Source organism: Gallinula chloropus, assembly GCF_964237585.1.
Source record: "Gallinula chloropus genome assembly, chromosome: 36".
Classification (NCBI taxonomy): domain Eukaryota; kingdom Metazoa; phylum Chordata; class Aves; order Gruiformes; family Rallidae; genus Gallinula; species Gallinula chloropus.
This window is the reverse complement of record NC_140121.1, coordinates 441,068-453,686: the sequence shown is the minus strand read 5'-3', so window position 1 is coordinate 453,686 and position 12,619 is coordinate 441,068. Positions and strand designations below refer to the sequence as shown.

The window sequence follows — 12,619 nt, the reverse complement described above, 5'->3', positions numbered from 1 at the left end:
CTGGTGGCACCTTGGGGTGCAGCACCCAGGCTCAGGATCGTCCCCACCTCTGAGTTTTGGGTGGGGTGGGGGGGTTGGAAGCCAGGGTGGGGGGGTCTCCCAGTGCTGGTGGCGCAGCAGCTTGGGGAAGGGGCGGGGGAGAGGTGCCAAAACCAAGCCTGGGGGGTCTGCCTGCTGGTGCCACCCCTCCCTCTGCCTCCCCAGGGGGCCCCTTGCCCGGGGACATGGCCCAGGGACACGTCAAGTCGCCGATGGGCAACGTGCCGCTGGCTCCGTTCCTGGGCCCGGTGGGGGTGGAGCGGGACAGCCCGGTGCTGCCCCCTGCGGCCGCCCCCCCGGCCCTCCAGGGTCTCACCTCCTCCATCCTGGGCTCGGTCATCAGCGGCCTCCAGAAACCCAAACAGAGCGAGAGCGCAGCGCCCGCCTCGGGGGTGAGCGCCCCACGGCCGCCGTGGGACCCCCGGGAGCCGGGCTGGGACCCCCAGTGCCAGGGAGGGACCCCTGGGCTCCAGGATAGGACCCTCAGCACCGGGGTGGGACCCCTGGGAGCTGGGATGGGACCCCCAGGATCCAGGGTGGGACCCCCAGTGCCGGGGTGGGACCCCCGGGATCTGGGGTGGGACCTCCAGTGCTGGGGTGGGACCCTCAGCATATGGGTGGGACCCCTGGTCTCTGGGCTGGGACCCCCAGCACCAGGGTGGGACCCTCGGGCGCCAGGGTGGGACCCCCAGTGCTGGGGTGGGACCCTCAGCACCGGGGTGGGACCCTCAGCACCGGGGTGGGACCCCTGGGCTCCAGGGTGGGACTCCCGGGCTCCAGGGAGGGACCCCTGGGCTCCGGGCTGGGACCCCCAGCACCAGGGTGGGACCCCAGGCTCCAGGGAGGGACCTCCAGCCTCCAGGGTGGGACCCTCAGCACCGGGGTGGGACCCCTAGGCTCCGGGATGGGACCCCTGGGCTCCAGGGTGGGACCCTCAGCACCGGGGTGGGACCCCCGAGCTCCAGGGTGGGACCCCTGGGCTCCAGGGTGGGACTCCCGGGCTCCAGGGAGGGACCCCTGGGCTCCGGGCTGGGACCCCCAGCACCAGGGTGGGACCCTCGGGCTCCAGGGTGGGACCCCTGGGCTCCGGGATGGGACCCTCAGCACCGGGGTGGGACCCCCGAGCTCCAGGGTGGGACCCTCAGCACCGGGGTGGGACCCCTGGGCTCCAGGGTGGGACTCCCGGGCTCCAGGGAGGGACCTCTGGGCTCCGGGCTGGGACCCCCAGCACCAGGGTGGGACCCCCAGCACCAGGGTGGGACCCCAGGCTCCAGGGAGGGACCTCCAGCCTCCAGGGTGGGACCCTCAGCACCGGGGTGGGACCCCTAGGCTCCGGGATGGGACCCCTGGGCTCCAGGGTGGGACCCTCAGGCTCCAGGGAGGGACCTCCAGGCTCTGGGCTGGGACCCCCAGCGCCGGGGCGGGACCCCGGGCTCCAGGGAGGGACCCCTGGGCTCTGGGGTGGGACCTCCAGGGCTCCAAGATAAGATCCCTGGGCTCCAGGGTGGGACCCTCAGGCTCTAGAGTGGGAACCCCAGTGCCAGGGTGGGACCCCCAGGCTCCAGGGAGGGACCCTCAGGCTCTGGAGTGGGACCCCCAGGGCTCTGGGATAAGATCCCTGGGCTCTGGGGTGAGAGCTCCACGCTCCAGGGTGGGACCCCCCAGCTCCAGGGTGACCCTGCAGCACCACATATCACCCCCCAAGTTCTTCCCAGCTGGTTTTTGGGGAGGGGAAGGGGCTGCCCTTTCCCCCCTGAGTGTTTCTCCCACAGGTCTCACTCCTGGGGGAGCCCCCCAAAGACTTCAAGATCCCCCTGAACCCCTACCTGAACTTGCACAGCCTCCTGCCAGCAGCCAGCCTGGGAGGTGAGTGGGGAGGGGGCAGAGCAAGGGGGGTGGGGGGCACAGGCTGTTTTGGGCCAGTTCCTGGGTTTATAACGACTCTTCACCTGATCCTTCCCATCCAGGAGCTGCTCCCAAAGCCTTCAGCCTCAAGGGCAGCGGCCCCCGGCTCCCCCAGACCCCCCTGGCCGACCCCCTGCTCCCCTCCCCAGGGCTCCCCGCCGACGGCTTCGCCTTCGATTACCAGCCAGTATGGGGGGTGGGGTTAGAAGGGGTTTGGGGGGGTTAGAAGGTGTTGGGGGGGCTTAGAAGGGGTTTTGGGGGGTTTAGAAGGGGTTTTGGGGGGGTTAGAAGGGGGTTTGGGGGGGTTAGGGGTGTTTGGGGGGGTTAGAAGGGGGTTTGGAGGGGTTAGAAGGGGGTTGGGGGGGTTAGAAGGGGGTTTGGGGCTTAGAAGGGGGTTTTGGGGGGTTAGAAGGGGGTTTGGGGGGGTTTGGGGGGGTTAGAAGGGGGTTGGAGGGGGTTAGAAGGGGGTTGGGGGTGTTTAGAAGGGGTGTTGGGGGGGGTTAGGGGTGTTTGGGGGGGTTAGAAGGGGTGTTGGGGGGGGTTAGAAGGGGGTTTGGGGGGGGTTAGGGGTGTTTGGGGGGGTTAGAAGGGGTTTGGGGGTGGTTAGAAGGGGTGTTTGAGGGGGGGTTAGAAGGGGTGTTTGAGGGGGGGTTAGAAGGGGGTTGGGGGGGTTAGAAGGGGTTTTGGGGGTTAGAAGGGGTTTGGGGGGTTAGAAGGGGTTTTGGGGAGGGGGCAGCTCCCCTGAGCTGGGTTCTCTTCTTCCCCACCCAAAGGATTTGGGGTCCCGGCTTTACCCCCCGGCGAGGGACCCCACCAGCCCCATCCTGGGGGGCTTCGGGCACAGCAGGCACAAGGTAATAAAGAGCTCTGCCTGTACCCTGGGGGATCCCCCCCCACACACCCCCACACCCCCTGTTTTTGGGGTCCCCTTGGTCACCCCCAGCCCCTCTCCCCCTGGCAGCTCTCAGGCTTCGAGCGGGGGGCTCTGGGGCCGCCGCTGCCCCCCTTCTACTCAGGGTCCCCCAGTTCCTACTTCACCAGCGGCCTTCAAGCAGGGCTCAAGCAGAGCCACCTCAGCAAGGTGAGACCCCCACACACCCCCCCAAAGTTTGAAGCCCCCCCTCACCTCCTGAGACCCCCCCCTTTAACTTCTCCCCCTCCCCTCAGGCCGTGGGGCTGCCGTCGGGCTCCGCAGACGCCGTCCTCGCTCTGCCCCCCCCCAGCCACTCCCACAACTCCCACTCTAAGGTAACAACACCCCCCTTCCCCCCCCCCAAAAAAAACCCCTCCAGACCCCTTGCTGACCCCCCCCAACCCCCCTTTTCTCTCTTCACTCTCTTGCAGACCCCCCTGGGTGGCCAGAAAAGGGCTTTCTCCCACCTCCTGCCCTCGCCCGAGCCCAGCCCCGAGGGCTGCTACGTGGGGCAGCACTCCCAGGGGCTGGGGGGGCACTACGCCGACTCCTACCTGAAGAGGAAGAGGATATTCTAGCACAGACCCCCCCCCAACCCCTCTGTGCCCCCCCCTCAGCCCCTCTGTGCCCCCTTCCCCCAGCCTGTACAAAGGGAGAGGCTCCTGGGGGGGGGATTGGGGGGTTTTTACATTTAGCCTTTTATTGGAGGGGTGGGGGCTTATTGGGAACGCCCCCCCCCACCCCCTCCTTGCGCTGTAAGATCCCCCCAGTAACTGGGAGCTGCATCTGTGTGTGTCCCCCCCCCCCCAAAATACACACTCCCTGCCTTAACTCACTGCTTGGGGAGAGATTGGGGGGGATCCTGCCTTTGACCCCCCCATCCCAATCCCACGCTCCCCTCAGAGTGGGAGAGGGGGGGGTCCAGGCTGAGCAGGGCCCTGTGCCCACCCCCCTCCCCAGCCTGTCTCTCCCTGGGGTGGGGTTATTTTGGGGGGTGGGGGGGTTGTGGTGGGTTTGTGGTGGGGTTTGTTTTTTAAGACTGGAGCTGCAGATTTTACACTTTTGGGGTTAAAAATGGCCTTTTTATTCTACTGCTCAGTTTTACTGCCTTGGTTTTTACTTCCTTCCTTGGGGGGGGGGTGTGGGGGGGGTCACATCCTCCTGGGGGAGGGGGGTGCACACCCTGCCCCTGTGTTTGGGTGGGTCCTTTCCCTCCTTTCTCTTCCCTCCCTCAATTTGGGGGGGGGGTCCCTCTGTTTGGAGCTGCCCTGTCCCGTTTCCTGTATGAAGTGGGAGGGGGTGGGGGGGGTGTCTGTCTGTCCCTGTGCCCCCTCCCTCCCCTTTCTCCCCCTCCCCCCCCCAAAGTAAAGTTCTATTTATATCTCCTCTCCCCACCCTGTTTTTAATTGCTTCCTATGACGTCATTGCCCCCGTCACCCCCCCCACTCACCCCTCCCAGCCCCCAGGGTGATGGGGGGGAGACCCCTGCCCCCCCCCCCGCCCACCTTGTCCTGCCCCCTCCCCAGTACAGCCCAGCTGGGGGGGGGTCCCGTTCCTCTCAGGAGGGTGCTGTACCCCCTCCTCCATGTGTAGATGGGGGTCCATGTGTGGGGGGGTCCCTCTGCTCCCCCCTCGTTACACCCAGGCGTGTTTAATGAGGTTTAATTAGCAGCGCCGATGGGGCTGTGGGGGGCGGGGGGGGGGCGGCACTAGGACCGCGCGGTTCCCTTCCCGGCGCCGCCCGTCACGTGGCCGCGGTCACGTGCCGCCCATCATGGCGGCCTCCATGGCGGCGGCGAGCGGCGGCGCCGTGACGCGGCGGCTGCTGCGGGGGGCGGCGCGGGGCCTGAGCGGCGCCGGGGCCGCTGCCGAGGAGCCCGAGGGCGCCGTGTGGGTACCGGGGCGGGGGGAGGGGGCGGGGGGGGGGTGTAGGGGGCCGGTGCTGATCCCCGGTGCCCCGTTCCCCGCCCCTTCCCCTCCCCCCCCAGGGTGAACGTGGTGTTCGTGGACCGGAGCGGCCGCCGCGTCCCGGTGCGGGGCCGGGTCGGGGACAACGTCCTGCACCTGGCGCAGCGCCACGGGCTGGAGCTGGAGGGTTGGTACCGGCACCGGCGGCGGGGGGCGGGGGAGGGGGAGGGGGAGGGGAGGGGCGGGAGGCACCCGCTGCTCAGCGGGGGGGGGGCGGGTCCCGGTGATGGGGGCGGGTCCCGGTGCTGAGGGGGGGTCCCGGTGCTGAGGGGTCCCTGTTCTGAGGGGGGTCCCGGTGCTGGAGGGTCCCGGTGCTGAGGGGGGGGTCCCGGTGGCACTGGGAGGGTTCCCAGTGCTGGGGGCGGGTCGATCTCGGTGCTGGGGGCGGGTCCCGGTGCTGTCGGGAGGGGTCCCGGTGCTGGGGGCGGGTCGATCCCGGTGCTGGGGGGGGATTCTGGTTTTGGGAGGGGGGTCCCGGGGCTGGGGGGGTCCCTGTTCTGAGGGGGGGTCCCGGTTCCAAGGGGGGCTGCCGGTGCTGGGGGAGGGGTCCCTGTTCGGGGGGGGGGGGTCCCGGTGCTGGGGGGAGTCCCTGTTCTGAGGGGGGGGTCCCTGTTCTGAGGGAGGGTCCCTGTTCTGAGGGGGGGTCCCTGTTCTGAGGGGGGTCCCTGTTCTGAGGGGGGGTCCCTGTTCTGAAGGAGGGTCCCTGTTCTGAGGGAGGGTCCCTGTTCTGAGGGGGGTCCCGGTGCTGGGGGGGTCCCTGTTCTGAGGGGGGGTCCCTGTTCTGAGGGAGGGTCCGTGTTCTGAGGGGGTCCCTGTTCTGAGGGGGGTCCCGGTGCTGGGGGGGTCCCGGTGCTGGGGGCGGGGTCCCTGTTCTGAGGGGGGTCCCGGTGCTGGGGGGGGTCCCTGTTCTGAGGGGGGGTCCCTGTTCTGAGGGGGTCCCGGTGCTGGGGGGTCCCTGTTCTGAGGGGGGTCCCGGTGCTGGGGGGGTCCCGGTGCTGGGGGGGGGGGTCCCTGTTCTGAGGGGGTCCCGGTGCTGGGGGGTCCCGCAGGCGCCTGTGAGGCCTCCCTGGCCTGTTCCACCTGCCACGTCTACGTCAGCTCCCCCCACCTCGACCGGCTCCCGGCCCCCGACGAGCGGTAACGGCCCCCCCGGTGCTGTGTGGGACCCCCCCGCGTGTCCTCCCCCTGCCCCCCCTGCCCCCCCCAGCCCTGCCACAGCCTCTGGGGACCCTCCAAACCCCTTCAGAGACCCCTGATACCCCCCCAAATCCTTGACACCCCCACCCCAGGCCTCCCTGGGGTGCCCCCCCCCCCAGATATCTGACACCTCCCTAGCACCCAGCAGCCCCCCCAGAACCCCCAGACCCCCCCAAGGGACCACAGCCCCCCCCCAGTGACCCCCTGCACCCCAACACAGCCCCATAACCCCCTTCCCCCACGAACCACACCCCCTACAGGCACCACCCTGACCCCCCCCCACGATTCACAACCCATTTAGCGACCACCCCAGCCCCCCCCCAGTTCCACACCCCCCCCCCAGAACCCCAAACAACCCCCTCCCCTTACACCCCTCTACACCCCCAGCATCCCAACACCTCACCATGACCCTGACCCCCACCGCAGCCCCCTGAGCGCCCCCCCCCAACCCCCCCTACCCCAATCTATGTGTGTGCCCCCCCCTCCCCCAGGGAAGAAGACCTGCTGGATCAGGCCCCCCAGCTGCAGGAGAACTCCCGCCTGGGCTGCCAGGTGCTGCTGACCCCGGAGCTGGAGGGGGCCCAGTTCACCCTCCCCAAAATCACCCGCAACTTCTACGTGGACGGTCACATCCCCAAACCCCACTGACAACGGGGGGGGGGACACCCCCAGCGTGACAACCCCCCCACCTTCAGCAGGACACCCCCCCCCAGGGGGATGAACACCCCCCCCCCCTCCCCAAAGCAGGACCCCCCCCCCCTCCACCGAGCAGCAGGACCATGTGGAGCTGGAGGGGGGGGGCTGATGTCAGGGTGGGGGGGGGGCACATTGGGGTCTGCCCCCCCCCAGCCTCTCCCTGGGTTTGTGCTAACGAGCTCTGTAGCTCGTTAATAATAAATCTTGGGCTTGTGATGATGAGGGGGGGTCTTGTCAGATTGGGGGGGGTAGGGGGGGGGTCAGGGACCTCCCCAATTTTGGGGGTGAGGGGTGGGATTTGGGGGTCTTGGTGGGGAGGCACAAACTCCCCCATCCCGAGGGGTTCTCTGGACCCCATAAGGTGATGGAGCCCCGCCCCGGGGGTCCCGCCCCCGCGCAGCTGGGGCCGGTTTAGGGCGGGGGCCGGTCCCGGTGCCGGTGCCGGTGCCGGGGATGGCGGAGCAGCTCTTCCTGGAGGGGCAGCCCCCCGATTTCTCCGTCCTCCAGCGGCTGCTCTGCCTGGAGCCGGAGCCCTGCCGCCCCCTCCTGCCGCCCCCCAGCCCCGGGGGGGGCGCGACCACCGACCCACGCAGGTGGGAGTGGGGGAACCGGGGGGGAACCGGGAGGAGCGGGGGTGGTTCTACCGGGGATGCTCTGGGCGGGGGGGGTGGGTTGGGGGGAGGTAGCCCCGTATTGCCCTCGGGGGGGGGGGTGGGGGTGTCTCCATCCCCCTCCCCACAGCCCTAACGACGACCCCCGCGCAGAGACGGGACCCCAGAGCCCCCTCCGGGCCCCTGGAGCCCCCGGCCCGCGCCCCCCGGGGAGGGTCTCAGTTTCCTGCAGGAGAGCGCGCTGCTGCTCGCCCCCCCCGAGCCCCCCCAGGCGCCTGCAGCCCCCTCCCCACAGCCGGAGCAACCCGGGCTGCCCCCGGCCCCCAGCGGCAGCCTCGACGCCCTGAGCCTCATCAGCCTCCAGTGCCTGAGCCTGGCGGGTCCCGGGACCCCCGGGACTGAGGAGACCCCCGGGACTGAGACCCCCGGGACTGAGACCCCCAGGACTGAGGAGACCCCTGGGACTGAGACCCCCAGGACTGAGACCCCCGGGACCGGCAGCGGGCGGCGGCGCAAGCAGGCGGCCCCCCAGCGCGGAGCTGAGCCCCGGGACCCCTCTTTCCGCGGGGTCACCCTCCGCATGTGCCTGGGTGGTGATGAAGGCTGCAGCCTCCTCATCACCGCCCGCAGCAGCAGGTACCAGCATCACACACACCCCCCCACCCCGGTACCGGCTGCACTGGGCTGTCGGGTGCTCTGTCTGTCTGTCTGTCTGTGGGTGCACCTGGGGACCCCCAGGACTTCTGGCTCTTCTGTCTATCCAGATACACCCATGGGCTGCTCTGTCCGTCTGTCCGGATGCTCTATTGGGAACCCTGGGCTGCCCTGTCCGTCTGTCCGGATGCTCTATTGGGCACCCTGGGCTGCCCTGTCCGTCTGTCCGGATGCTCTATTGGGCACCCTGGGCTGCCCTGTCTGGATGCTCTATTGGGCACCCTGAGCTGCTTCGTCCATCTGTCCGGATGCTCTATCGGGCGTCCTGGGCTGCCCTGTCCGTCTGTCCGGATGCTCTATTGGGCACCCTGGGCTGCCTTGTCCGTCTGTCCATCTGGATCCCCGGGACACTCTGCTCCATACACCCGGCTGCACTTCCAGGCAACCCCATCCCGTCCGTCTGTCCATCTGCACCATCTCTCCACCCATCTATCTGCACCCTGGACCACGAGCTGCCCCGTCCGTCTGTCCCACTGCACCTTCCCTCCTCAGCCACGGCCCCCTGGGAGGACCCAGCAGTCCCTGGGGGGTCCCCAGCCCCTTCCCTCATCCCCCCCCCTCCTTTTCCTGTAGGAATCCCCGCCGGAGCCGGGGGAGACGCTGCCCAGCGGGACCCCCTGAGATGGGCAGCGGCTCGGAGGACGACGCTCCCCCGGCGCAGGGTAAACGATGCGGTGACGTGAGGATGCTGAGCGGGTGGGGGCGGCACCGCTTGAGGGGCAATTAAATTAACGTAACCAATATAAGAAGAATATATAAAAATATATTGATATAAAAATATGGCCTATTGAGGGGAGGAGAAGGCACAGGATTGGTGTGTATGTATATCCCCCCCACCCCCCATCCCAAAGCCTGTGGGGTCTTGGGGTGCAGCCGTGTGTCCCCCCACCACGCAGGGACCAAGCGCTGCGCCTCCTGCAAGACACGCCAGACCCCGCTCTGGAGGACAGCCAAAAACGGGACCCCCCTCTGCAACGCCTGCGGCATCAGGTAGGGAACAGGACCCCCCCCTTTCCCATCCCCTCCCCACCCCACGGTGACACCCCCATCTCGGGCTGGCCCTGGCTTCACCCCGGCGTTTCTCCCAGGTACAAGAAGTACCGAGTGCGGTGCCGGCGGTGCTGGAACATCCCTGGGAAGAGCGGGACCCCCCGTCCCCAGTGCCCCCACTGCAGGGAGTGGTGTCACCCAGCCGGCAGCGGGAGGAGGTGATGGCAAGGACCCCGGCAGCGGTGGAGAGCTTGGGGAGGGGCGACACTGGGGGAGGTAGCAGGGTCCTGGGGGTCCTTGGGAGCAATTAAATGTCCTGGTGCTGATGGCAGCGTGGGGTGTCCTGGTGTGACCTGCTTAGGGGAGACTTTTTAGGGGAGCAGATGCCTTGGTGGGGGGGTTGGATGCTGGTGCTGGTGGCCCCAGCTCTGGGGCTGGGAGCTCTGGGGAGGGGTTTTGTGGGTATGGGGTCAAGTTTGGGGGATGGTGAGGTGGCATTTGGGATGGGACGGGGGGGGGCCCTGTGCCTGGCTGCCAATTGGAGCTGTCAGGTGGTGGCTGGGTTGGCGGGGACGCAGCTTGGGGGTAACAAAGCGGGACGGGATGGGGTGGGGGAGGGCGGGCAGGGGGCTGCTGAGCGATCTGTGACCTCATCCCTGTCATGGTTGAGCCGCCTGTGCCGAGCCGTTGAGCGCGGCCGTCTCCTCGGGGCGTCCCGGCGGGCGCAGTGTCTGCATCTCCGTCTCCTTCTGCTGCTGCTGCCGCCGCTGCTGCTCCCGCTGCCGCAGCTGGTACCGCCGGACCTTCTTCTTCTGGTAACGGACACGGTAGCCCACCCCGGCAACGACCAGGACGACCACCACCACCAGCGCTGACATCAGCACCGGCACCAACCAGTTGATGTCATGGTCTGTGGGAAAGCAGGGATGGGTCAGCGGCGCTGAGCACCGGGACCCCCCCCAGCACCCCCAGTCCCTGTGGGTCCCTGTGGGTCTCTATGGGTCCCTATGAGTCCCTATAATTCCCTATGGGTTCCTGTGGGACTCTATGGGTCTCTACGGGTCCCTATGGGTCTCTATGAGACACTATGGAGCCCTGTTGGTCTCTATGTGCCTGTATGGGTCCCTCTGGGTCCCTCTAGGTCCCTCTGGGACTCTGTGGGTCCCTGAGGTGCCCAGACACTCAAAGACCCCCCAGGACCTCCAGTGCCTCCGAGACTCACAAACACCCCCCAGGACCCCTGAGAAGCCCAGGACCCCCAGGACCTCCAATATTCCCCAAGAACCTTGGTGCCCCCCAGGACCCACAGGACCCCCTCCCCTCAGGAGCCCTGAGCCCCCCCAGACCCCCCCATCCTCACTCACAGTGGACCCACACGGTGATGTCCCGCTCCACTTCACCCAGCGTGTTGATGGCCCGGCAGCGGTAGGTGCCGGTGTGGTCGCGGGTGACCGGCTGTGGCACCCCGGCTGTGAAGGGCTCCCCGTCCTTGGCACACTCCAGGCGGGGTGGGGGGTTTCCCCATGCCCAGCAGCGCAGGGTTTCATCCTGCCCCTCGGTCCAGTTCTGGCTGGGGGGGCAGGTCCCATTGTCCATCTGGGGGGCACCTGGAGGCGGGAGCAGAGGAACCATCCTGTCACCCCACGCTGGGGCCAACGGGGTCCCTGCTGAGCCTGGGGTCCTGCAGCACGAGGCTGCACAGGGCAGAGGGGGTTTTGCACGAGGGGTGAGGGGTTTTGCACAGGGCAGAGGGGTTTGCTCACTGCAGAGGGGTTTGCACCAGGGCTGAGGGGTCGTGCGTGAGCGTGAGCACCCCCCATGGCACCCCCAGCCCCACTCACACAGGACGGGCAGCCTGGCCGTGGCCGAGCTCTTCTCTATCATCCTGTTGCCCACGCTGAGCTGCGCCTGGCAAGTGAACTCGGCTCCGTCATCTTCCTCCTGGACCACCACCTCCAGGTGCAGCGGAGCCTCTGACCAGTCCTGGGAGGGCCAGAGGCTGCTGAGGAGCCTCAGCTTCTGCCCGTCGGGCTTGCTGGGCTCCGGGATGCAGCTGATGGTCACTGGCTCATTGCAGACAGCACTGGCCTTGCTGAAGGACAGCTGAGGCTGGTGGAGCTCTGTGGGGACAGGGGGAGATGGTACCCAACCTCTCGGCCCATCCCAAAGCATCCCCATCCCCAGCACTGCCGGATCTGGTACCCGGCTCATCCCAAAGCATCCCTATCCCCAGCGCTGCCGGATCTGGTACCCGGCTCATCCCAAAGCATCCCCATCCCCAGCGCTGCCGGATCTGGTTCCCAGCTCATCCCAAAGCATCCCCATCCCCAGAGCTGCTGGATCTGGCACCCAGCTCATCCCGAAGCATCCCCGTCGCCAGCGCTGCCGGATCTGGTACCCAGCTCACCCCAAATCAGCTCCACCCACAGCGCTGCCGCACCGGGCTCATCCCAGCATCCCCTTCCCCCCAAGGGCTGGGGGCTCCCTGTGAAAGCAGCATAGCCCCCGCTCCTCACCCTCCAGGACCCCCGGGAAGGGCCCCAGTAGCTGCTCACCGTAAGCCAGCACCGGGAAAGTGGCTGTTTCCCTCCTCCCAAAGCAGGAAAAGTAGCAGAAGACCTCTGAGAAGGGCTGGGTGATGTTGTGGAGCCGGACACTCAGCCAGCCCGGCCCCCTCCCCACCACCTCCTTGCTGAGGGAGGTCTCCAGCCCCCTCGGGGCGTTGGGCTCGGGGCAGTTGCTGGAGCAGTTGAGCAGCAGCGTCCCACCATAGTCCACCTCCGAAGAGGTCGCCTCCACCCTCACCTTGAAGGGGGGGGACGGTGCTTCTGGCGTGGCTCGCGGCGGGGGGTTGGGGGTTAGTTGGGATCCAGGGGATGGGCTGAGGGGTCCCCAGCTGGTTGAGGGCGCAGGGGAACTGGTCGGTACCTGGGAGGAGGACTCACCGCACAGCACCAGGAGCAGCCCAGCCATGAGCCACGACTGAGGCCTGGCCATGGCGACACTCAGAGCGCCACGAGGCCGGGAGAAGCCACCAGGACCCGTCACCGCGGCACGGGGGTTTGGCTGCGGGTGTGTGGCGGAGCGATCGATACCCACCCAGGGCTCAGAGGGGCATCACCCCCCACCCCACTCCAGCGTGAGCATTCGCCATCCTTCCGCGGCCCTGCCGCGCTCACCACACCGCCAGGAACTGGCGCGCAGAGGAGAAAGAGGAAGTGAAAGTGTGGTGTGGCGCATGCTCGGTGCAACGGCTCCGAGGATGTGGGCAAAGCCCCAGGGTCCATTATCCCCCCCACAACCAGTGGGTCACGGCACTGCCGACAGCTTTATTGGTGCAACGCGCCGCGACAGCATCTTCCAGCCTCTCGGGCACCTGCTCCTTCCTCCACTCTGCCTCCTCTCCCTCTTGGCATCAAAGCCAACATGGCCCCAGGCACCGAAATACCGGTGGTCAGTTCAGTCAGTCCCCCCACCGGGCACCAAGACACAACCATGGGCACCCCAAAAACCATCTCCTAGTGTCCCATGGGATGAAGTTCCTGGAGCAAAGGAGCGTCTCCATGATGGGGGAGGTGGGTGCCTT

At 67.9% G+C, this 12,619-nt stretch overlaps 3 protein-coding genes across 3 annotated transcripts; all 3 read left to right on the top strand.

Annotated features, from left to right (window-relative positions):
• The first annotated feature begins 204 nt into the window (after window positions 1–204).
• Window positions 205–3,832, top strand: RAVER1 (ribonucleoprotein, PTB binding 1). The gene is made up of 7 exons (XM_084277832.1): window positions 205–431; window positions 1,812–1,905; window positions 2,007–2,131; window positions 2,718–2,798; window positions 2,906–3,025; window positions 3,112–3,192; window positions 3,289–3,832. Exons 1-7 carry the CDS (start codon window positions 225–227, stop codon window positions 3,433–3,435), a joined length of 855 nt encoding a protein of 284 aa, XP_084133958.1. The 5' UTR covers window positions 205–224; the 3' UTR covers window positions 3,436–3,832.
• A 794-nt stretch (window positions 3,833–4,626) lies between these two features.
• Window positions 4,627–6,877, top strand: FDX2 (ferredoxin 2). Its single transcript, XM_084277839.1, has 4 exons — window positions 4,627–4,747; window positions 4,846–4,952; window positions 5,875–5,962; window positions 6,514–6,877. The coding sequence occupies exons 1-4, from the start codon at window positions 4,632–4,634 to the stop codon at window positions 6,668–6,670; spliced, it is 468 nt and encodes a 155-aa protein (XP_084133965.1). The 5' UTR covers window positions 4,627–4,631; the 3' UTR covers window positions 6,671–6,877.
• Window positions 6,878–8,327: 1,450 nt separating this feature from the next.
• On the top strand, window positions 8,328–9,463 carry ZGLP1 (zinc finger GATA like protein 1). Its single transcript, XM_084277843.1, has 4 exons — window positions 8,328–8,502; window positions 8,617–8,705; window positions 8,940–9,033; window positions 9,132–9,463. Exons 2-4 carry the CDS (start codon window positions 8,666–8,668, stop codon window positions 9,253–9,255), a joined length of 258 nt encoding a protein of 85 aa, XP_084133969.1. The 5' UTR covers window positions 8,328–8,502; window positions 8,617–8,665; the 3' UTR covers window positions 9,256–9,463.
• Window positions 9,464–12,619: the final 3,156 nt, after the last annotated feature.